General features: G+C 36.2%; 1 protein-coding gene across 3 annotated transcripts in view; it reads left to right on the top strand.

Moving 5' to 3' along the window:
- The window catches only part of LOC138705858 (glycosyltransferase 8 domain-containing protein 1-like), a 54,356-nt gene extending 31,363 nt beyond the window's left edge, over positions 1–22,993 (top strand). For 2 of the 3 annotated variants that reach the window (XM_069834543.1, XM_069834541.1), the window contains 3 exons: positions 13,170–13,601; positions 14,009–14,121; positions 14,250–22,993. In XM_069834543.1, coding sequence (XP_069690644.1) covers positions 13,170–13,601; positions 14,009–14,121; positions 14,250–14,422 — 718 coding nt within the window. In that variant the 3' untranslated portion in view covers positions 14,423–22,993. Of the gene's footprint in view, positions 1–13,169; positions 13,602–14,008; positions 14,126–14,249 lie in introns of all 3 variants that reach the window. The other variant, XM_069834542.1, reaches the window with a different exon arrangement.
- The last annotated feature ends 4,020 nt before the right edge of the window (positions 22,994–27,013 follow it).

Genomic DNA, 27,013 nt, shown 5'->3' with positions numbered 1-27,013 from the left:
AGACCTGCCCATGGGCAGAACACGTATGTATGTATGTATGTATCTATCTATCTATCACTTAAGTGTGAAAAACCATCTCTACTGGAAAGCAGTTTTGCCTCACAACTTTCTGGAAACGCACCCTTGCGTTGGTGACAACTTTCCTACACAACTGTGGGCTCTCAGTTGCAATACATTTACATTTCCTGATTTCCTTTGGTACATCTTCCCTTTGAGGAAACACTACAGAAAAAATCGGGGTAGGCTGTTCCAAGCATGAATACGTCGCTGATAGAATTACTATTAAGGTAAACGTCAGCAGAGGCAATTTATATGTATGTATATATATATATATATATATATATATATATATATATATACACACACACACAACTATAGCAACCATCGTACTCTATCGTTTGTTGCCTGTTGCTTATAGGCCCGCTACCATTTGCAAATTTCTCGACATAATGAATTTTCTCTCTTCACTCAATTTCACTCGCTGATTTTTCAAATTTAATTTGTCGACTGCTGATTGTTGCTCAATTAAGAATGTAGCCTTATTCGTTACGAATCGTTTGACACTACTGCGAACGTTCTATCGTTCCCAATTCTCGAGTTATACTGTCTCGGATACTGTGCGACTTCCTCTTACCCGCTTCAACCCAAGGTCACGTTAGATACATTTATCCTTTGTCTATTGATGGCCGTTTACTTTATGGGAATATCGTCGGTGTCCACTGCTGTGGAGTAATTGTTAGCATGCCTGACTGTAGAAAGACTGGGCCCAGGTTTAAATCCTGGTTGGGACAAGTTACCTGGTTGAGATTTTTCAGAGGTATTTTCTAAACCCATTAAGAGCAAATTCTGGGTAACTTTCGGCGCTGAACCCTCGACTCATTTCGCTGGCATTATCACCTTCATCTCATTCAAACGCTAGATAAACATATCAATCATATAAAAATAACCAATTTATAAAAAAATATATATCGTCTGCTTACTATTAAAACCCCGTAAGCCTAATTTTTTTAGTTATTTAGCGACGCTGTATCAGCTGCTAGGTTATTTAGCGTCGTTGGAATTGGTGATAGCGAGATATTTTGACGAGATGAGGTTGAGGATTCGCCATAGAGTACCTACCTGACATTCGCCTTACGGTTGGGCAAAACCTCGGAAATAAAACCTAACCAGGTAATCATCACAAATAGGAATCGAACCCACGCCCGAGCGCAATTTAGAATCGGCAGGCAAGCGCCTCAGCCGGTGGCTTATAATTTTTCCGGAATGTCGAAATCTGTACCTATATGTTTTTGAAATGCGTCTGTCGATAATACCTCGTGAGTATGCGAATGTTTCAATATTTTATATAGTTATAACAAATGCAAACAGTCGTTATACTGGGGTATAAAAAGAATGAGTTATTTTGCTATTTTATGCAATATCCTCAAATGCAGTTACGGGATTTTAAAAGTAAGTCAACGATATGTCGTTTAGTCTAGAAATTACAGAGTAACAAAATTAACCTGAAAATATGTCTGTCGCTTTCTGGGATGGCACCTTTATACTGGACCAAACTTATAGACTTACTCACGTCAAAAAGTCTCACATACAGTATTAATGTCTTGGCTGTGGGAGACCACACATTCTACCTCTATCATGACATTCTGGAAACGGATTTCACAAAATGTGTATTGCATCATATGTTCCGTGAGATAAGAACATTCGCAGTACATCGACCATCCTGTCTGCATTGGGAGATATCTACTGCCAAGAATTTGAGGATGAAATCGTTTCGCAATATGGCCATATAATGTTTACTGTCCATTATGTGGCTTTTTATCAAACACAAAACTATTAACTTCGAATTGCTGAGGTAGTTTATATACCAGCCCTGGGCACAACGGGGAAGTGAAACAGAACTCAGAAACCCCCGCCCATGTTCTTTTCGCTTACATTGCCTTATAAACAAACGTCCAGTGGACACTGTGCATCAGTGATGGATTTCAGGCGACAAGCAAGAGTCGAAAGTTTGTAAAATCTACAATCCGCCACTGAGCAATGCTCACGTTCCTGTGTGCTCGTCTCAGCTGGGGAAGGTAAAGTGGAGAGTTAAGGGGAAATCTGCAGTGACTCAATCGAGTTAATAGTGCCCAGGCCTGTTGTGGACTAATGCATGCGAGCGTTAGCGAGTATCTTGTACAGCGTGTTTCGGTGAAAATCAACACAATATTCACCCTCTGCTAAACAGTCAATCGTCCGTTCTGCTCCATCTTGCATAATAATGTATACGCCGTCACTTCCGCCGAATTCAGACGCCTGTTGTTTTCTAGCGTAATTTCCATGAAGTACTGCATATACTCGCACAATTCCAACGCTGCACAGTGTGTAAAACCGCTATTCTAGCTAGAAAAAATTAATAATTTAAATTTGAAAAAAAAAATATTTTATTGTATGACTATAATTCCTGATCTCCTCCTCCGTAATATCAATATCAACATTTTAATAATGCCTTTAGAATGAATGTGGGAGAATGGTATGAATGCTTCAAACTTGTACGTATTCAGAAATCAGACTTTAGACATTCGTTAGCAGTTATATGGGAATTAAATGTCACTTCGTATCTATGTTTTCTGGCTCGTTTTAGATTAGTTATACTAGTGTCTTGGTAATATTCACAAAGTAGGCCTATTTTACCTAATTTGAGGGGATGCATTGGTTGTGATAATCGGTCTCTAGCTTGTAGGATTACTATATACGGCCCTGAATCCAAAATGTTATATAGGTAGGTAGATGTACAGGGACATCATTTTATTTTTACTTCAATTTTTATTGTACCTGCGTTTCTAAATGTACTTGACTCACACCCCTTTCACTAATGTCCTTGCTAACGTCAGCCACACAAACTTACAGTCGCTGTTGCTAGCAGTGAAGTAAACAGTACAGAGTACAGTGTGTTTCAGAAATATGTTGTATTTTCTATAGAAGAAAAAGCTTATATTATTGAAGTTTATTTTCACACAAGTATGGTGTGTAGCATAACTGAATTTATCTATGTGGACTGAGCACAAGTGAAGATTAGAGTTATCGAAAGTACGGTACCCTATAATACGGCACGGTATTTAACAGCATTATTTAAACAAAAAGTTTTGTTTTACTGTTTGTAGGTATGAAGAACGATGCTGGAAACTGGAATTACAATATAACCGAATGTGAACAACAGTTTTTTTTTTTTTTTTTTTTTTCGCGCTTTCCTGATTATATCATTACGGAATATTTTCGTAGAAATGTCATTAATCTGGTAGATAAATTTAAAGCAACAGAGTGTACAGAAAGGAAGAAAAGTGTAAGATGGCCAACAAAGGTGACAGAAGATGCTGTAGAAGATGCTAGAGAAAGGATGCAGCGATGTCCTAATAAGTCAGTCAAGAAGTTAGCTGTAGAAATTAGGGTTTCTTATGGAATTGCTCACAAAATTCTCAGGAATAAATTAGGTTAGTAATATGCGGAATAAAGTAGACATTACATAATATATATAACCGCCTGAAGACTTGAGTTTGTGAAAAAAAAAATTGTTACTATTCTACTGTTTTTTGATAAAATACTGTAAAGTAATGACCAAACTGAAAATCGTAATACTATATTTCCTTGTAACATAAATAGATACACAACTTTTCTCTCCTCCTATAGCTAGTAAAATGATTTGTTTACATATTGCACTAGCAACTCCAAACTCCTTAATGGAAGGGGGGTAACAGTATTCCCGAGTATAGCCAGGTTAATGTTAAAAATGTTAGTAAAAATAAAGTGATGTCCCTGTATTTGCTGTTTCCGAAGTATTATTCCTGTTCGTGTTATCTCCCCTACTAGGATAAGAATCATCCGCTCATTAGTGGGTAGTGAAGATCTGACTGATAGCTAGCGTTTGGTTAGTGTGTCATATTCATTTCCGTAACTGTATTAACATCAATGGTCTGTGCTACTGGGATGTTAATAGTGTCACTAATAGAATGTAATTCATTCATAGAAAACTCATCATCTACTTGAAATACTTGTATTTCACTTTGCTGCGATATACCATCATCAGTAACCATGCTTTCACTTTCATTTTGTGCACTTTTTGCCTGCGCCGCCATTTTTATATATTCAAAAATACACGAGAACTGAAAATCTGTTACTCACCAGAGAGACTTCACGGGGGAGTAAAAACAAGATAGTCTATATATTATTTCACTCCTTATTTGATATATACAAAAAAAAATGAAAAAAAAAAACCATTAAGTTTCACTAAATAAGTCACAAATGAAAACACTAAAGAAAAACTTGAATCGCACTCTATAAACAAATTCGACCTTTCTGGTTAACACACACTTCCCTGATGTTCTATTCGGCGTACCGGTACACGAGGAACACTGACCATGTTCTGTGAATTGTGCTTACGTCATACTGAGATGAGTTTAAGAGGGCAACACATAATAAAAACTTTCACAAAGTCCTCGGGGGGACGTGTTTGATAACATTGAAGATTGCAGCACAGTCTAGTGTATAGTCACGAAACTCAATACTTAATAAATATGCATCCATAGACAGTGCTAACGACCAGGATCGCTACTATCGCCTCACGACAGACCTTTCCCTAGCAGATGATAAAATGTATTGTACTTTTGATATCGTGTTCTTTTGAAAAAATTAACACCTTCCTTCCACTATTGAAATATGAAATACCTAAGGTTTATGTATTATTTTCATAAAATATATATTATATTTTATAAACTCACCTTCTTGCATCTTTCGGAAAAAGGATAACTCTGACCTCTTTTTCGTACAATTTATAGTACTGCAAACGTCTCTTTGTCCCATATTATTATTATTGAAATTATTGTATTTTAGTCAATTACAGTTATTACAACCGATAACAAACATTTCACAGTTTACAAAACTTTTCACAACAGTGCGAAATACGGCAGAGTCAATGACTTTTCGATCCAGACCAGGCCGTAATGCATGTTCGGGTTTTCTATTTCACTGTATGGAGCTCAGTTTAATATTATATTATAACTTCATTACGTATCATTGCTAAGTTTTATTTAGTGTAATGTGTCCATAAGTTCCGTCTACTTCTTGTTGCATAATATGTTGCAGAAATAATTACAAAATTGTGTTATTTTAATGTGAAGAGAATTTTACATGTTAACATAATCTGTTCGCATCAATATTTTAAGTATAGAATGGAAACTATTTTGAGATTTAATAAAAAAAGAATATAAGTTAAATATAGTAAACATAACCTATAATTTCCATATGACATAACATATGTAATGGCAGGGCATTGGAGACCAATAAAATTAGACAGAAAGGGACAACTGGTACAGTAAACATAACCTATAACTTCAACATATCTAAATATCCATGCGGTGCAATTGAAAATTATTGAATTGTGCATAAATGAATGTACAAGAATTTCGCAATATTTAATCGAAATAAAGCAGGTATTACACATTCGAACAACGTAATTTTCACACCAAAACTAATATTATGCCTTAACTCGCAAGTGAATTATGTCTTATAATCATTGTTTTAAATTGTATTAGAGGAATATACGTTACTCTTTATGCATTCCAACTAATTTATATGGTCGAAATGCCGCCTTTCGTGATCGGATTAAGCGAGTCACATGGTCTGTCTTACGGCCTGTATTAGTAGATCACGATGGCAGTGGCACAGTCTATTGTTCCTAGTACTCACAGCGCTCGCGAGAAATGCAAAAAATCATCCCAAGCTTAGTGACTGTATATACTAGACTGTGATTGTAGTACATACTTACAACAAAATCGATAAAGTATGATTACCAGGCTTGGGACATGACTTTAGGTTACCTTAACTTCTACTATACTGGTGCTTTGTTTACAAAGCGAGCGGAGAAGAGAGAGGCAGCAATCTCTTGCGCTATGCTGAGTACTGTGTAGGCCACATGTAGGTCTATAGGTGAGCACAGAAATAAGTGTAGGCTACAGTTGTGTAATAAATATGTTTTAACTACAAATAAGAAATAAGTAGACTCACAAGGAATTTTCACATCTTTATATTTCTCAAAAAACGTTGATTCCGCAGCTTATTAAAAGAGATGTTTGCGCGTACCATAATTTCACACAAATTCCTGTAAAATTCGGTCTGGCTACACGAGTGGTTTCTGATGTGAATAATATGTCCTCATCTCCCTCATTTCTAGGAAGCAACGAAATATTTTGTGAGTGTGTTTTAGATTTACATTGTCTTTCAATAAAAGTCCTTCTCCCTCCCTTGATTTCAATGTGGCATACATTACAAAATATATGTTCGCCTTTTACATCAAAATACTCACGTCCGTATTCATTTACAAGTAAGACATTCTTCTTGGTATTTGTTTTCGGCATGTTTCGTCAGCTGAAAGGCTGGACTGCGTAACTTCAGAACAGGCTGTCATGCTGCACCAACTGTCCACCTGCATACGTATATAGACTGAATGACTGGCATTGCTTTGGGGAGGGGAGGTCTCAGCGAAACTGTGTGTGCACGTAACTCGTTTTCAGTCAGAGTGCAACGAAACCGCAACCGTGTCCGAAGCCTGATGATTACCCATCAGACTTTAAGAATGATCTTCACATACCTGAAATAAAACCAACTTTTCCCTTCGTTTCGAATTTCTTTAGTTTCACGTAACATTTCTTAAAAAATCTATTTCACTTTTTTAATAAAGGGTAATTAACCATAATACACCGTTGTGTGACATGCCGGTTTTGCTATACGTGTTCACTGTCTTGATTTTACAGACGAGCTTTTGTAAGAGTGTGCGGTGTATTTCTTCGCTTTTAACGTCATTCCGTACACTGGATATACACGGCTTAACATACTTCACAAATTCCCTAAATAGTTCACCTCATGTTATAATGTTCATGGACTGCATTTACAGGGAATATTTAATTGAAAGCTTTCATCAGTGGATTGAGTAATGTAAAATGTGACAGTAGTAATTTTATTATTTTACAACATGTTTATTTATTAAATTAATAAATTAATTTGATTTGCAAATTTAAGTTTTACCACAGTCTGTGCCGGTACTATTTCGAATTGTCTGTAATGAGGCGATATTAGCGACTCTAGTGATTAGCAAAGACCTTTAGGGAGGCCGAGACGTAGATGGGAAGATAATATTAAAATGGATTTGAGGGAGGTGGGATATGATGATAGAGAATGAATTAATCTTGCTCAGGATAGGGACCAATGGCGGGCTTATGTGAGGGCGGCAATGAACCTCCGGGTTCCTTAGAAGCCAGTAAGTAAGTAAGTGATTAGCAACTATCTATGAATGTATATTTACTACGTATTGATCTTCGTGACTGTATGTACTAGACAGTGGTTTTACCGCAGTCTAGTATATGCAGTCGCGAAGCTCAATACGTAGTAAATATGCAAACATTAGATAGTTGCTGACCACTAGGATCGCTAATATCGCCTCATTACAGGCAATGCAAAATAGAACAGTCACAGTCTATTGTTTCTAGCACCCTCAAAACTCAAGCTTCGTGACTTTATAGACTGTGGTTTTACCTCTTGCAGATTCATTCTGCTCCACTAATTTAACCTCACTGGAAATACCACTTGTTTCCCCTGGTTATTTCATTGGTTTTAATGCTGTTTTTATTTGGGGGTTTGGGGGCGACAACCCCAAGCGGGAGTCAATCCCCTCCCAACAAAAACAAAATTATTCTGAATTGGACTGAGACGTAACTAATACGAAGCAATTTCTACTCACCTTACTTTCAGGAAGTGGCCTTTAACCGGGAGTCGTCTATTGATGTGTTATAAACAACAAATGATATTAAGTGAAACATTCTAAGAAGAGTCCTCCAACTCGCTTCACACCATAGTCGCGTAGTGGTAAAGCGTCTAACTATAAATCGAAAAGTTCTTGGATAATCCCGGCGACTGTCATAAGGTAAATTAACATCAAGTATATGTAATATTTTCTCATGAAATTTCGGCCAGTGTATGGGACCAGTGCCTACCCAGCATCGTGATGCACTTGGGGAGCTACGATAGGTAGCGAAATCCGGTTGCGAATACCAGCTATAACGGCTGGGGGGATCATCGTGCTAACCACACAATACCTCCATTCTGCTTCGGCATGTGGGCGTGAGGCCAGCAGCCGGCTGGTCGGTCTAGGCCCTTCACGGGCTGTAGCGCCACGGATTATATATTTTTTTATATGTAATATATGTCCCGCGCCGTGGTGTCGTGATCTAAGGCATCCTGCCTAGGACTCGCGTTACGGAATGCGCGCTGGTTCGAGTCCTCACGGGGGAAGAAATTTTCTCATGAAATTTCGGCCAGTGTATGAGACCGGTGCCCACCCAGCATCGTGATGCACTTGAGAAGCTACGATAGGTAGCGAAATCCGGTTGCGAATGCCAGCTATAACGGCTGGGGGGATCATCGTCCATCTCTGCTTCAGCATGTGGACGTGAGGCCAGCAGCCGGCTGGTCGGTCTAGCCCTTCACGGGCTGAAGCGCCACGGATTATTATTATTATTATTATTATTATTATTATTATTATTATTATTATTATTATTATTATTATATGTAATATATATGAAGAACGTGAGCAAGAGAAAAGGTAAAGGAGAATGAGATGAAAGAAGATAAAAGGTAAAAACGATGAAAAAATTATATTGTAATTTCTTAGTTGTTGTTTAGACAACTGTCCAAAGACATGTCTGAACCTCAAAAGTGACATCAACAAGGCACCACTTATGAGGCAACTAGGCCAGAAGATAATGGGGTTGGGTGGCAGGTTCCCTTCCCCCTCCATTGCATACATCGCCGACTACCTACATATTACATTATCTGACTTCAGATGCATACAAATAATTGTTCTTTCTCTGATACGTCATATAAACTCACATTTTCACGCATATCACATTGTCAGTACAAAAGTGGCATATGTGAAGCAACAGCATATTATGGTTAATTAACAAACAAAGAAACAACTTTTTGGAAATTTCTTCATAATATTGCTCGTGATTTTCGCGTGATTCTTTCTGTTTCCATTATCTTCCCATATTAAAAATTCAGATATAAAAATGTTAATTTCACTTAAATATTTTATTTTATTTCAGTAAGTTGCTTTACGACGCTGTATCAACATCTTAGGTTATTTAGCGTCTGAATGAGGTGAAGGTGATAATGCTAGTGAAATGAGTCCGGAGTCCAGCACCGAAAGTTACCCAACATTTGCTCAAATTGGGTTCAGGGAAAACCCCGGAAAAAACCTCAACCAGGTAACTTGTCCCGACGGAGATTCGAACCCGGGCCACCTGTTTCGCGGCCAGACGCGCTAACCGGTACTCCACAAGTGTGGACTCACTTAAATAAAATGCATGCTGCGACATTCCGTAGCACGAGAAGACGCAATTACTTCCAGCCATCCACATTCCTACAGGCTTTTTAATACAACATTACAACAGTAAATCGGTAAATTCGGATAAATTACTGTATGTCCAAAATCAGAGATCAAAAGTAATTGGCAAGTACTGTTACAAGTCTCTTATTGTTTAATAAGAAAGTTGGATCCATAGGGTCAGTGTAATGAGCTGACCAGCCAAATTCCCAAATAATTGAGTCAGAGAAAAGTTAAAAAATCACACATAAGACTTAATGACTCAACATCCATCCCACAGTTCCTACAAGTACGATCATTAGTGAGTTCTAATATATTCAGATGGCAGTGTCCAGTCGGAAGTCTGGTTGCTCATCTTCTTTTCAAAGCCAGTTGTCCAGTTATTTTCAGTTTTGCTTCTCCAATAAGGTAGTTTGACCTGTCTCATGGATGGTGTAGATTCCCAGGCTCCTAGTAAAGCCATCATCAGGTTTGATTATACACTTAAGATATGCTTCGCTTTTATCACATAAATGATAATAATTCATGGACATGTAGCTGAAACTTAAAAAAATTCGCCTTAAATATCATAAACGTGCGTAATTTACAAATAACTGTACACATTTACTGCTAACAACTATAAAAACACTCCGCTCTGGACTGAGCATGACTAAATCTTGACGTACATGGCACAGGAGTTCGCGAAACGCTCTGTTCTGAGAATCAGAATTTCCAATATCAAACACATTAATCCACAAAACAAAGATTATTAGAAGTTCAGAAATAGACTTTTGGGTATTCCATTCTGTCCTGGAAGTTAACATGCCCAACGTTTCAAAACTATATACAGGTTCCATCGTGAGAACAAATAGGATGGCCAGAAATGGCTGTCTACTGTGGTCATACCTTTTCCCTGATGATTGAACCTGTAGCCCAGGTCGATGACATTTAAGTGTGCTTAAATGCGTCAGGCTCATGTCAGTCGATTTACTGGCATGTAAAAGAACTCCTGCGGGACAAAATTCCGGCACACCAGCGATGCTGATATAACCTCGGCAGTTGCGAGCATCGTTAAATAAACCTTTTAACTTGTATGTATACAGGGTGTTTAAAAAATACGGGGCATAATTTCAGGTATGTATTTCCCACATGTAGACAATCAAAATAGTTCATTACAACATGTGTCCGGAAATGCTTCATTTCCGAGTTATGGCCTTCACAACATTGAAATTCACCGGAACGTTTTTCTTTCCGCAGGTCGTTGTCATTACAGAAGATGTTCAAAATGTCCACCTCCTGCTTGAATACAGACCTCACATCGATGTCTCATTAACCTGCGAACACGATCCCAAAGTCCAGGAGTATTGTGTATGTCCTCAGAACATGCCACAATTCGATTCCGAAGGGATTCCAAATCAGGCACCGGAGACGAATAAACCAATGATTTTAAATGGCCCCACAAGTAGAAATCGAGAGGGTTCAGATCAGGTGAGCGTAGAGGCCAAGCAATTGGGCCACCTCTACCTATCCATCGATCAGGAAACCTTCGATCCAAGTACCGGCGAGCCGTACGACTGAAGTGTGCAGGAGCGCCATCATGCAAGAAGTGAATGTGTTGACGATTGATCAGTGGAGTGTCTTCTAAAACATGAGGTATGGTGTTTTCCAGGAAGTTTGTGTACGCCTGCCCCGTAAGTCTGTTTACAAGTACGAGTACATGGGGTCCAACTAATCGATCACCAATGATACCGGCCCACATGTTGAGGGAGAACCGCACCTGGTGATGAAATGGAACAGTTGCACGTGGGTTTTCATACGCCCATACATGCTGATTGTGGAAATTTGTTATGCCATCTCGTGTGAACTGTGCTTCATCTGTAAATAATACTAAGGCAGGAAAGTTCGGATTTACACCACACTGCTGCAAGAACCATTGACAGAACCTAACTCGTGCAGGGTAATCTGCTGGTGACAGGGCCTGTACACGTTGCAAATGATAAGGATACAATTGATACTCTTTCAACAGTCTCCAGACAGTCGTATGAGGAACATTGACTTGCAACGCTACCCTTCGTGTGCTGATAGAAGGAGTCATGTTCACAGCCTCCAGAATCTCCTCCTGTACTTCTGGAGTTGTAGGTCTTGGTCGTCCCCTTCCCAAACCAGGACAGTTAAATTTTCCATACTCGCACAGACGGTAATGGAGACGTACAAATGTCTTCTGATCTGGACATTGTCGCTGTGGGCACCTCTCCTGGTACAAACGACGAGCCAGCGCAGCATTGCCGTCCGCCTTACCGTATATGAAGTATATCTCTGCCAGCTCTTGATTTGAATACATGTCGCACAGTCTAACGCCTACACAACACTGAATGTAACCTTCGCCTCGGAATGAACTGTCAGAGTGCCCTCTTAATGTCTCCTTTGACGGCAACGACCTGCGGAAAGAAAAACGTTCTGGTGAATTTCAATGTTGTGAAGGCCATAACTCGGAAATGAAGCATTTCCGGACACATGTTGTAATGAACTATTTTGATTGTCTACATGTGGGAAATACATACCTGAAATTATGCCCCGTATTTTTGAAACACCCTGTATAGTTTCGAAATGTTGGAAATTTTAAGTTCCAGGACAAGATAGAATACTCAAATGTCTATTTCTGAACGTCTAATAAACTATCTGACGATGACAAAATGAAGAGAGAGGCCTTCACTTAAAACTTCATTGAGGCTTTGCAAGGGACGAGACCTTAGAATTGTTCCTTATGTTTAGAGACAAGACAACTTTTCACCTTCGTGTAAAAGTAAACAAACATAATTTGAGGAGCTAAGAATGCGAGAATTAACATGCTAAATTGGAATTTGACAGCGATTCACCTAAAGTGAACGTGTTATGTGCCTCTTTTTCTTTTTGGAGAGAAACATTACTGAAAAGGTTTATCAGGACATGTTGAATTGGTTGTGGTCTCAGTTCAAGGAAAACTTTCCTGAACGTTTAGGTGTCCAGAAGAATAGAGCATCTCCACACTTAAAAGTGATTAACTTTGTCCTTTATTATATACCCGGAAATTAGACAAAGTGGTGCTCGCTTTTCAAATACAAGCTCAAATGAATGGTCTTAACAGTTACCGATAATTAGAAATTAGCAAGTCAGCTTCACTAGATGTATTTGTCTTTGTGGTCCATTCTTTCCTTTTTTTATATTTCGAAGTGTTGCGCACATCCACTCATATTATACTCGATGTCATTTTAACTTTTTAGTGCATAAAATCCTGGTCCCTAACGATAATAGCTGTAGTAATTTAACGACACGTTAAATGATCGCCGGTACACAATGTGACTGAGAACTCATGATGTCTGGAAAGGTAAGTTTCACCACACACTATCTTTGAGATCATGTCACCAAGTAAATTTATCGTTAACAAACATTTTGCATCAGTAATGTGAGTTAAGGCTGGTTCACAATAAACCGGGAATGGAAACAACAACGAGAACGAAAATATGTTAAAATAAATGTATTTAAATGTGAGCATTCATAATTAACTATTAAATACATTTAACTATTGTGAATACTCACATTTGAATACATTTATTTTAACATTATTTCCGTTCTCGTTCTCGGTTTATCGTGAACCAACCTTTACTTGCTTCATCCTTTCCGTTCCCTGCTAGCCCGCACTCTCACTTCGCCATAAAACTACCTTCTCTTCAAAAACTGAAAACCAGTATGAATGTTTACACATGGAATCACAATGTAACTGGACTTATTACTTTTGTAGGGTGTGGATAGAAGCAACCAAGCTGCACAAGATGACGTACGAGCTGCACACATTGGCTGCTCTGACGCGCAACATAACGGGTGGACTGCAGCACATCAAGGCGCACGTCCCCGATCTCTTCCCCGAGCTGTGGGGACGACTCGTGTACCTCGACTGTGACGTAATCGTGCAGGGTGATATCTGGGAGCTCTTTACGGCCGACATCCGACCCGGCCACTATGGGGCCTTCTCGCAGAACTGTATAGGACCCCCCGTAGGGGGTCGAGCCCATTATGGAGCTTTTGTTAATCTGCGACACAGCGCCCTCAACGGTTCGCAAATGAACCAAGAGGCGTGCCCCTTCGCAACAGGCGTGTTCGTTGCCAACCTTACGCTGTGGAGGTGGCACGACGTACCCCAGCGAGTGCAGCATTGGCTCAAGCTTCACAAAAGGTAACTCAGCTTTCGCACAATGCAACTTCATACGTTTGCAACATAATTTTGTGCCCGTATGTATTTATTATTATTACATATTATTGAAAAGCACAGATAATTTAACTTGTCAGTTTGTATAACATTTATACTTGAGAAACAATGCTCACTTTTCTTGTCATCATCTACCACCAGAATAACAAATTCTGTCTTATATGTGCTCCTAGCCTCAGAAAGGAAATTCACCACACTGCCAAAATGGTAGGTCGGGAAGTTCTTCATTAAACATATCCAGAGGTTTTAGTAATCAACCAGTTGTAACTCTTTTCAAGTTCAATCTTGAACAACATTATCTCTTAATTGTATTCGTGTATATGATTTAATCTTTCAATATTACTACCGAAAAGTGTCACCTCTTGCTCTTATAGGGAGAAAATTGTAGGATCACACCCTTCAGCCGATGCAGTGGAGGCCGCCATGCTAATTGTGCTCTATGGGAAGGTGACTGTACTAGATCCCTTGTGGCATGTGCAGCATCTTGGTACGTAAGTATTTTAAGACCCGAAACATTTAACAACTTCCCTTCCAAAACCCCATTTCATTAGCAATAGTTCACAACATGTAAAATAAATTTAGATAATGAATAGTGTTGAACATTCTCTCTGATAGGAGCGAGCTACAGCAGTCGGTACTCCAAGCAGTTCATTGAAAAAGCCAAACTGCTGCACTGGAATGGGAGGTTCAAACCATGGAGTCACCGAGCGGCACACGCTGAAGTGTGGGATCGCTACTACATCCCTGATCCAACTGCTCAGTTCCGGCCTGCTCGCAAAAGAGGATAATTAAATGCCAGACTCTACACAAGTCCCCCTCAATAATCTCTATTCTCGTGGGAACACATTCAAAATTTGTTTCTATATTCCTACAGTAAGTTTCCAAATGATTTGAATCCACTGTCTGTGCTTTCTAAATCCATTATAATATTATTTTTAATGCCCCTCAGTTTTTCACAAAAGATAGTTTGTAGAAAAAATATTGATGATGCTGTAGAAGAAGAGTACAGACGATAAAAATTAGGCATATTTCAAGCAACAATAATATGCTGAAAGCTAAGAGTACAGACGATGAAAATGAGGCATATTTCAAGCAACATTAATATCCTGAAAGATAAGAGTACAGACGATGAAAATGAGGTATATATCAAGCGACAATAGTATGCTAAAAGATAAGAGTACAGGCGAGGAAAATGAGGCATATTTCAAGCAACAATAATATGCTGAAAGATAAGAGTACAGACGATGAAAATGAGGTATATATCAAGCAACAATAATATGCTGAAAGATAAGAGTACAGACGATGAAAATGAGGCATATTTCAAGCAACAATAATATGCTGAAAGGTAAGAGTACAGACGATGAAAATGAGGTATATATCAAGCAACAATAGTATGCTAAAAGATAAGAGTACAGACGATAAAAATGAGGCATATTTCAAGCAACAATAATATGCTGAAAGCTAAGAGTACAGACGATGAAAATTAGGCATATTTCAAGCAACAATAATATGCTGAAAGATAAGAGTACAGACGATGAAAATGAGGTATATATCAAGCGACAATAGTATGCTAAAAGATAAGAGTACAGGCGAGGAAAATGAGGCATATTTCAAGCAACAATAATATGCTGAAAGATAAGAGTACAGACGATGAAAATGAGGTATATATCAAGCAACAATAGTATGCTAAAAGATAACAGTAGAGACGATGAAAATTAGGCATATTTCAAGCAACAATATGTACAAAAAAATAAATAAACATTTAATTAAATAATTAAAAGCATCCCGTCTGTTTCTAAAAATGAATGAGACCTAGATTAAGTTCATTTAATTCACTGTATTACGTGACTCCTTTTCCCAACTTTAAAAGGAAGTTGACATACTAGCTTAGAAAATATGGTACTGTTACTGGTACATTTAAACTATGAACAACGATATATTATTTACAAAAATTCCAACAAAACTATATTTAAAAGGAATTAAACATATAAAAAAGGCGAATAAAAGAAAAATAAACATAAAGAATTCAGAAAGAAAACGGGAATACAAAAAAATAAGAAAAAAATATAAAGGAAATAAAAAAGAACAAAACGATTACAGAAATAAATAATAAACAAAAAGGAAGAAACAAGACAAAGGACTGGATGATGATAATAATAATAATAATAATAATAATAATAATAATAATAATAATAATAATAATAATAATAATAAACAATAGGGAAACAAACAAATACAAATAAAAAGGTGAAAATGGAAATGATGGCACATGTAAAAAATAAACAAAAAATAAGGAGAAACCGAAAGAAAGAGAAAAGAAAGGCAATGAAAGAGATGAAAGGAAAAAAAGGAGTCAGATGTAGAAGGTATGTTAAGTAATAATGAAAGAAGGGAAAATAAAACGAAACCAAGTAACGAAAAAGAAGAAATATTTAAATTTTGTGGATATTTATTTATAGTTCAGTTCACTTTTGCACTTCTACCAAAGGAATGAGATGGGGGAGCATTATGGCGTAAGTTTTTAATCATTAACAGCAAAGAACTAGTTCGTCATATGCTCTGAAAATACATCTCACAGGTAAAATACACAGAACTGTAGTAGCCTACAGAAAAATGTCTGCTTCCTGTTATTCCTCATAAATGTGATATGACTTATTATTATCGTATGATTAGAGTTCAAGATAAGGGTTGCTAAATACATTTGAAAGCACAATTTATTTACATCATCAATGTAGAAGGAGTGAGAATTAGTGCTCTATAATGGATTACTTAGAAATTTTGAGGAATTCTGCTGAAGAAATTTTCTTGAATTTTTAAGAGAAGGTTTGTCCGATTTAGATGCAAAGTTCATTTGCAACACGTATACAGTATGTGATAATAGTTCATTTTCATTTGTGAAAGCACAACTTGCTTTAAAAGATTCCTTCATTTATTAATACTGGTCTTTGTCTTCCATATATACAAATTAAGGATGAAATATAGGCTACTTACTATACTATCTGCAATTATATGTACATATAAAAATCAATGATTACAAAGGGAATGAGGCCATATGGTTGTAAATATAAGACACAATATAATATTGTCTTCAATTTACTACTTTCGTTCGCAGCACCAAAGAATATTTCATAGGTTACGCTCATGGCATCCCAGTATTACAGGGGGACTTGAGAGAATCTGGCCACAAAACTCTGGAGCAATTGGACTTCCTCAAAACTCGTTTCATTTCAGATACAGATTTCAGTTCAAGAGTCGAACAGTTTTCTTCTAAAGATTAAATAATTTTAAAAAGGAAATCATCCCTCTACGATGAAACAACTAATTAAGCACAAATAACCTTGCCTACGTTCACAAATTTCTTCTTCTTCCCACTATAACTTGTCTTCCTTACTAGCTGACATTTATCTCTCGCTTGTACCCAATTAGCAACTAATAATGACTATGAGGGTGCATATCCTGACTGGGACTGTTCTGTTTCTTCTGGCAAAAGTGCACGTAACACTGGAAAATAACCACAAAAATTGACCGCAACTCCATTTTTGTCCTCAAATAATCTTGGCAGATGCCTACCCAGTCCTAAGGTTATGACAGTTCTTCAGTCTGACTTATCAATGTTACATCCTAAAGCTAAGGCTGGATTTATCACTTTGGTGTTTCGTAGCCCTCCGAAATATGCTATTCCAATGAAGTAGGATTTAATTAATATTAAGAAATACTAGGTTTACACCTCAAATGACTCCACTCCAAATTCGATTCCCTGTGTATGACAACATTTCCCTCAATGATTCTGCAATATTCAAATAATACCCCGTAATATATCAATTTAAGCATCCTATATGCAATTTCAAAACACACATTACCTATTTTTTTGTCTTTAAAAATAATACAGTAAAAGCAATCTTTTTCAAAATGCGTTTCTATGCCCAAGTGTACTAAGCCCAATGGAAATCCAGTCCTATATATAGTCAGGATTATATGTATTTGTTTATGAGCTTCTGAAGGGCCTAGATGTTTGTCTAATAGAATTACTTCTTGTATCCTCAAAGCCTTCATCTTGCAATATCCTCATGCCAGTATCAGAAGCTTCTCTAATGGCCCTATATGGATTTAATATTTTTTCATGTGTGTTACGGGAAAAATAGCTGGCCATTCTATTTCCTGGCTTAGTTGCTCATGAGTGATGCCTTATTGGTGTCACTTATGAGGTTTCAATGTCTTCGGACAGTTGACTAAGCAATGACATGACTGTGTGTTCTATATGTTTCACTCATCCAAAATTTCTATTCATAAGAACAATGAATTTATGAGTTGAACTTTCTCACAATCAGAAACAAAACGAAGAAAGGAACCCCAGACAGGATGTTCTTACCTCAACTATTTGTTGCACTATCTGTCTGTTTGTAAAAAAAAGAAAGGAAAGGTACTCATGAAGCCAATCAAATATTATAGTAAAACATATTAATCTCTCTTGCTTCGTGTTGCTGAATGAAAGAAACAGACAGATGGCTGTTCCTGAGTGATTACAGAATAGCCTTGGTGCTAGAGCAGTGAAGCACTCAAAATATGTTACAAATCATTCATTTGCTTAACCCTCTACATGTTGGCAGCACTGCTCTAGGCAAGGTTATATTGTAATTACATATTTACAATGAAGGAACCAATGTAGTTTACAATCATGGGACCTTTATCTTGAGCATTTCTAGAATTTTTAATGACTGTAGATCTCCCGAACTAATATCACGACCAACTCTTTTATATAAGAATCTTGTTATATAAGGGATTTACTTCACTGAATATGTACAGAGTGATTCTGCAGGAGAGATATAAAAAGTGTCTGCTTAAAATGCTGCTCAAGTATCATCAGAGCTGTTGTTTTGTTTCCAATGATTCCAAATATATTTATTAAGACCTACGTGATCTCTAAGGATATGGCACCGGTAATATAAAGTAAAAATCACTTTTGAGCTAGTGGCACTTATGAGGTGGAACTCATTAATTTCTAAAAGTATGTAGGTACTTCCCTCCAGAAATGTACATGAATTCAGTACGAACAAATTATTGGCAAAAGAATTTTTAGTTCCTCTTCCCAACCCTTCATGATTTAGTCCAGTGGTCGTCAGCACTCGCTGAAATGTGCAAAGGGTACGCGGTGCTGTCCCGTGTGCACTGTCGTGCAAAAGGAAGAGATAGAGAGCATACCCACTAGCAGCTACAGAGTGCACTCTAGTGGACTGCATTTTCCACGGTTAAGAGTGACTAGCTCCAGCGTGCTCTGTGCTGACGATCCCTTGTTTAGTCTATGTAACCTGTTTTACACCAAAAATTCTGTTATGTTTTTCTTACAACTCCTAAGACTTCTTTTATTTGGCTAGCATAAAGGCACTGCTATTAGAAGTCTTTCGACATTTAACAGTATAGTCAATTATTGATTCTTTATTCTTGCATTTTTAAGTGTTTTATGTTTAACTCTTTTTCAGTGGATATACAAGAGTTTGGGTTATTTAATTTGTTTTAGACATATTATTATTATTATTATTATTATTATTATTAGTATTATTATTAGTATTATTATTATTATTATTATTATTATTATTATTATTATTATTATTATTATTTTTGGTCAAGATCTTGTTGTTCTCAGTGAATACACATATGAATGTTTTAAAAAATAGATCGCATTTGATAAGATTAATTAAATAAGATATCCCATTAACTTAAAAAAAATGGTTGCATGTTTGATGTTTACTAACATTGGTCCTCAAAATTTTACTACACATTTTGTACTGATACGAATATATGAACAGTGAAATAATGCAGCTAAGTTATGCAACTGACATGGCAAACATTATCTTTCCAACGTATAGAGATGTCCAGTCAGTATTAAAATTTCAGGTAATTTATATTCACCCCACCACTACATCTCTCTCTATACTGGAAACAAGAACATCTTTCGCTAAAACATCAGTACATTATTTTTACGTTTTAAAGTTGTGGTATACGTTCAATTGCGATTTCAAATTATGATGATGAAATTATGATTTGCAACACGTCTCAATATTTATGTTTTCTGGATTTGTTCCAAATATGTGCAATATTTTTTCCTACCTGAGAGAGGAAATACTGTAAAATGATCTTGTTGCAATGTTCACCAACAATAATTGTGTAAGTTTAGGTATAGGGACAATAGGTCAACAAAATTTTTATAACAATTCAAGAATGTTGCTCTTACTACCCATATGTAGTATTGCAAGAGTAAGCAGATAGTTTTTCGTCTTTGTATAGCAGTGAAGTAATGGTCTGATCATGCTCATATAATGAACTATAAATCGTATGTACAAACCAGTGAAGTGAGTCCCTTTTGCATGCCTCCTATAGTTATATGCTTCCTCACACTTCGCTCATAGATATGGGCATAGTACTTACAATAACTGACTGAGCAAACATCGCATTGAGCTCCATACCATCACTTATAATATCAATTATAAAAAACTGTATATTCGGTCTGTTGTACAGTTTTTGTTTTCTTAAAATTGTTATACTGTAGTGCATATTACAATACACTATATTACCAAAAACTAATATTAATATATGTAGAAAATTTTTCAGAGTCTAAATCTGCGGTTTCAGAAAAATGGACACTAGACGCACTACAAGACTTTCATTCTGAAACATCAACTGCACTGTTACTAATATCTGCAGTCTCACTATCAGTTTTTCTTTTTTTTAATTACAAACCTGTCTAATGTGTTCATTTTTGCAGTTACATTTTCACTATGTACTATCGTGTTTCTTCAAAATCTGGCATCCAGAATTTACAATAATGAAAACAAGAAATTACTTTTAAAATAATACAAACTCCTTTAAGGATAAAGGTCGGGTGGCTAAAGCACACAACTTTCTTACTTAGTGACTTGCTATCTCAGCAGTTCGCAAGCAACAATGGGAATCAAAACTAACCTACCTACCGTCGTAACTACAGTAGAAAAAAAGTTGTATAAATTATGTTTTGAATAAAGAAAATATTACTTTAATAAGTTACTTTTAAATACCATATCGGTATAAAATTTCTTAAAGAAAAAGTGCCAGCAAGAAATTTGCTGTAGAGAAATGCCGGTATGGTATACCAGCATATACTGGCCCATTTTGAGCACTGTGCGTACATGAATATAGGTAACCACTGCACAACACAACACAACGTAATCAACTGCACTTATTTTTAGCTGACACACTACGGTTGGCCGACAGAAACATCAGGAAACTTTAATAAAACTTACTCGTATAAATCAATACCTGCTGCTTGGAAGAAATCCATAATAATTCCAATATTGAAACCTGGAAAGTACGAAGATAACCTACATAATTATAGATCCATATCACTGAAGAGTATTTTAACTAAAACTATGGAATGGATGGTTAACCCTTTCATTCACTGGGTCCTTTACAGAGGACAGCAACTTCAATGCCGTTTCATGGACAATGAGTTGTTGAGTGGACAGGTCATATCTGGAAATCCAGGCATCATGCTGTAAAAATGAGACTTTGGGCAATTCACCAAAACTTAAAATGAGTCAAGAACAAAGAATTAGACTTTTGCAAACAAAAACATAATTCGTGACTGAAAGGGTTAATACTCGTTTGACTTGGTTCTTGGAAACAGCAAACCTTTTGATACCAAACCAGACAGGATACTGAAAATTTCGTTTAATAACTTACCAGATATTAAATTTATCACAGGACGTGAAAGATGCAATGGCTAACAGAAAAGTTACTCTGGTTCTATTTGTGGACTTGAAAGTGCTTACGATAACATATGGGAAGCCAAATTATTAGATAAGTTAAAAGTGTTAAGAATTTCTGGAAGAATGCTGCACTGGATGTATGATTTAACAAACCAAAGGTTTTGTGTAACAAAAATACACAGTACATTAAATAAATACAGACAAACAAAGAAAGGAGTTCCACAAGGTGCTTTGACAAGTCCACTCTTATTTAAAGTTATGATCAATGACCTCCCCACCTACCTGTCTACAACAGATGAAGTAAAAACTGTACTACATACAGATAAACTTGTTATATGGATCTCTGCACCAAATAACAAGAAAGGAGAATTATTTAATATAATGAATCGAGTAATTAAATGTCTTGAAGAATGGTCAGATCAGATGATGATGGTAATAAATCCACAAAAAATCTGTTACTAAGTATTTTCTCTGTATCATTCTCAACCTGAGTTCAATATAAAAATTAAGGATGAATGTATTCAATGTAATGATCAGCCCAGTTTCCTAGGCGTCTGTAAGCACGGGAAATTAAACTGGAAGATTCACATAAACAAACAACTGAGAAAGCAGAGAACAGAATTAATATATTGAAACGGCTTGTGGTAGTAAATGGAGTTGTTCAAGATCCGCATACAAAACATACATAAAGCCCATTTTAACATACAGTTGTGAGTCACTTGTCACAGCTGTACTCATAATATCAATAAATTGGAAGTCGTCCAGAACCAAGCATTAAGAATATAACTTGTGCAGTTAAGTCAATATCTGCTGCTGATTCTATACAATTCTTGAAAATTTACATCTGTAAATTATTTCTATTTAGAAGTGATTTTTTCGCTCAAACACAATAAATCTTGGCTGTCATTTCAACATCGTCACATTTCACTTGAAAAATGTTACTTGTTATCCCTGTGATGCAAGAAAAATGTTAATTATCCCTGTAGATGCGAGCTTCATTTCAGAGTGCCTCTTGCTATTATATCATTTTATTACAGAAACAGATTCACTGAAAAAGTAAATCTTAATACCCTGATAAATTTGAAATGTTCCATATTTTTCACTTTTCCTTGTCTTAAATTGCGTCAAGAAATTCTAACGAAAAAGGGAAGCCCCACCTCTGTTGCCAATTAATAAATTATATTTTATAAATATTGGCGCTGTTACATACAAAATCATTTGGTGTACCGCATAAAGCCAGCAGGTTGTAAATCACTAGCGCAGGATAAATTAATCTCATTCAATTACTAAGAACTTCAGCATAATGTGACATGTTTGGAAGAATGTAACTCTTTGAATCAGTTGTTCCTCTAGAGTACAATTTCTTGCATTGTTCAGTGAAGGCATGAGAGATTACTCCTTTCACTGGTAACATTTTCACTGATGTCATCGTCCTCATCATCATATTATAAATTTAAAGTCTACTTTATTTATTTTATTCCCTTGTTTGTCCAGTTTGATCATTTTTGTATCACACAAGCAAAATAATGTCTAAATTTGACGATATGCAATGGTATTCAAGCAGTCTTTTAAAGCGAATTTTAATTAGAGAATTATATTGTATTACTTTTTTTTTTTTTTGGATATATTCCTACATGGATTGTATATTGTTTATGTTTGAGATAAGCAAATACATTTAGGGCAAATATAATATACGTTCCTCTTTGGCATTTATTTTATAGCATGATCGACGTTCTTACCAACAATGAAGTCAGAAAACACGTTTCGTGAGTCAATGGCACATTCATGTTATGCTCTGTCAGTTGTTTGTTTGAACAGTAAAGTCCATTTCGAATTAGCTTTAACACAGGCAATAACCATATATAACACAGATCATATTTTTTAATAAATAACAGCAAATATTTATAAACATAAAGTATACTAACACCATACTATAGGCTTCATTTAGCCCCTCCTGTAGTTGCCGGCTTGTCCTATAAGATTGTGTGGGGCAAACCAGCCAGATAGTTGTTTGTTTCTTCTACTGTTATGTGTTGCTGTACCGTATTTTTGATAAATTGTTTTTACACCACTTTATTGTTGCACCCCATTGTTATATTATTATATTATTGTTTTTTCTAAGCTTAAAAATAAAGTTTATTACAATTATATGTGTCAATCAATCAGAACCAAACCTTTTCCTCTCTTGATAAGTATGAAGCTTTCTGACAGGTAGCCTAAATTTGACTGTACAATGTTTAAATGATTTCTGACCAGATCATCAGAAAACCTTTTGCCGCAATTTCACATCCTTTATAATATAATATTACCCTTCCATTTTTCAGCTACCAGAATAGAAAACAGTAAAAAGAACTACTCACTCTCATTTTATCCAGACAAAATGAAGTACTTATTAACAACACTTTTTCTACTATATAGCCTAGTGGTAACCATTTGCAGATTCTTCATTCTTTCTCCAACATGCTCGAATTAACTGTTTTAACAGGAATAAAATATTACTGGTACTAGTTCATCATGATTCGAAGCTAGATAAACTTGATCCTCGATTGATTCTACGTGGTTTATGTTAAGCAAATCTCTCAGTAGCCTACTCAAGTTTTCTAATATATATTCCTGTCATCCGACTGTTTATAGCTCAACAAATCTGAACAAACTCATGATTTACAAGAAATAAATAACAAACATTACAATATAATTAAAGCTGCACAAATGTTTTTTTTAATTGGAAAAAGTACCCTTTCAGAAATAAAATCTGAAAGGAAATAATGTTATGCTTGCACAGGCACAAAAGGGTATCTAAAAACACAAATATCAGTCCACCATTTGCAGTAACGGTTAGAATGCTTGACTGTTAAATGAGAGACCCTGGTTCAAATCCTGGTTGGGACAAGTTAGCCTACCTCATTGAGAGTTTTTCTGGGGTTTCCCCTCAACCCATTAAGAGCAAATGCTGGGTAACTTTCGGCACTGGACCCTGGATTCATTTCGCTGGCATTATCACCTTCATCTCATTCAGATGCTATATAACCATAACAGTTGAAAAAGCATCGTAAAATAACCAATTAAAAAATACAAATATTAACAAGCATGGAGGGAACACATGCAGCAAATGTTAAGTGCAAGCCAGTTATAAAAAGTTATAATATTATCATTCAAAAGCACATCTAAGTATGGGACGCTCCAAAACAAAGACTACACAAATTGCAGTTCCGGAAAACTAGCAGTATACGCTAACCTCGATCAAATAACCACAATTGCTTTCTTCTTAATTCAATTCGGCTCTTTGCTATTTATTATTATCTTGTGGCAGCTTGTGATCATTTTTGTTGGTGGGACCTAATATTGCGGTATACGTTAAATAATACACCAAGACTTTTTATTTCATTTTAGTTAATTGTTTCTGCTTAAAAATTAATTCGGCACAAAACAACTAAACTACCAACTATATAATAATGAAAACTCAACATTAAACCAATCTGCAAAATTATTTATAAAGAAGATGTGCTCATTTGTCCTTCTAGCTGGCAAACTTTTCGATGACCCTGTTCTTGAAGTTGGGAATTTGATGGAGATGCTCCTTATGAATAGAACAGAAAGCCAACGAATTCAGCCTATCTTGACCCATGGTGTTTCTGAGAAATGTTTTTATCCTGTTTAATGTGCTGAAACTCCGTTCTGACTCAACTGTTGAAACAGGTGTTGTTAGTGCGATTCGAAGGGCTTTGCCCACTTCAGAGAATGAATCTTCGAAGGAGTAATCCATAAAAAACTGAACAAATCACACACAGGGGAAATGTTTTTAAATGTATCATTTCGTTAGATAACTGATAATTCATTAATAAATTTTTCTTTCGAAATTAAAGAACTGTGACTTTTTACGAAAATATTAGCCAGGTCAGTGTGAAACTTATCTCTGTATGAAGCAAACTTCTTTGGATCAAGTATATTAAAACTTCCAAATATATGTGACTGCAGGAAATGTCCATTGAATTGGTTGATAATGATATCACATACTTCTTTGGCATCTGCCGACAGGTTTACTTGCCTACTGAGTTTCAGCCTTTTTCTTGGAGGAAACGAACGTTCTTCTTCATCATCGACAGTTATTTCGTATCTTTTAGTGTTCTCTCTTATTTCCATTACAGCTGACTCAAAATGTCGTAATGCATCAGATATGCTCAATCAAGTTGCAGTTTGCATCTATATTATATTGTATAATATATCGTCATAAAATAAATTTTGAAGAAACAAAAATTCATTATTATTTAAAAGTTTTTTTGGCCAAAAGCTTCTCTCACTGTTATATCATTTCATTCATTTGAGTCATCTCCCTCTTCAATCCTTTCGAAGCATTTCAATAGCTCCGCTTTATTTTCCTTAATGGAGCATACAACTCGGGACTGAAAGTTCCATCATGTTGCTGAAACGGTTGTATACGTTTCCTCCGCCAGGCTGGTTGGGCTCCAAGTGAAGCATATACTCGTAATGGTAACTTCATAACACTTTGTGAATCTCCATTGGTAGTGAACATGGCATTGCATGCTGTGCATCATGGAAGTTGAGTGCTAAAGTGATTCAAGTTGTGGGGCACTTTGACACATGCCCCAAACTCACAATATTTAGTGTCACACAATCTTTGACGTTTTACTGACGCACATTACGTCATCTGATGAAATTTACTGAAACAATATTATGAATCCAGTAACACTGTCCTGAACAAAATTTACGCATTTTAAATGCGAAAAGAAAATTTCTGGGGGACGAAATATTGCGGCATGGCCTCGATGGCCCCTAAGGACCAACCGCCCCTTATTATTATTATTATTATACTCACATCTCGAGTTTTGTGCTTTCAAATGCGTTTATATGGGGACTATTAATTTTGTCCTCTTTTCTGAACTAAAAAGTTACACCAATACTAATATTGTGGTACAGGTACCTAAATGAATAAAATTGAAACTGGTATAGGCTAACAAAAGTCTTATATTTTTTGCAATGACATGTACACCCATAATCACATTCATGTCCATATTATATTATGACTATTATCCGGTATCTGACACTGCACTCCCGCATCTAAAATTCTTGTAATGACACTATATCATGTTCTTGTCCATAAAATTCGCTCATTTGAGAAGCATTTTTTTTTTCAAAAGTCGCTGAACACCAAAATTTTCAAAATTGAGCTTTTGGTGATTATATGTCAACATTCAAGTTACGCTTATCCTATAAAATCAGTTTTAGCAAAAGTCAATTATTGTTGTAGTTAAAAGGCAATTAAAACTGATATTTTCCAAACTCTAAATTTGCTCTCAATCATTTAAAATTTAAGTCGATAAAACCAACTACTTTATAAGCAGAACAAGATAGATATAAATGCAGAGAGAACCAATGTGCAAGAAAGAAGCCTAGAAGAGGGTTCTTACCATCCACACTAAATATGAAGAAAATGTGAAATAAGGAAAACACGAGGTCTATCTACCTGCTAATTATCTAAATACAAACATGTACTCCATCATTGTTTTAATCTGTCATTTAAGAATCCTCATACAGGTCGCCCTGGGTGGCAGAGTTGGTATAGTGCTGGTCTTCTGTGCCCGAGGTTGAGGGTTCGATCCCGGCCCAGGTCGATGGCATTTA

Source organism: Periplaneta americana, chromosome 9 (genome assembly GCF_040183065.1).
Source record: "Periplaneta americana isolate PAMFEO1 chromosome 9, P.americana_PAMFEO1_priV1, whole genome shotgun sequence".
NCBI lineage: Eukaryota > Metazoa > Arthropoda > Insecta > Blattodea > Blattidae > Periplaneta > Periplaneta americana.
This window is presented reverse-complemented; position numbering and strand designations above follow the sequence as displayed.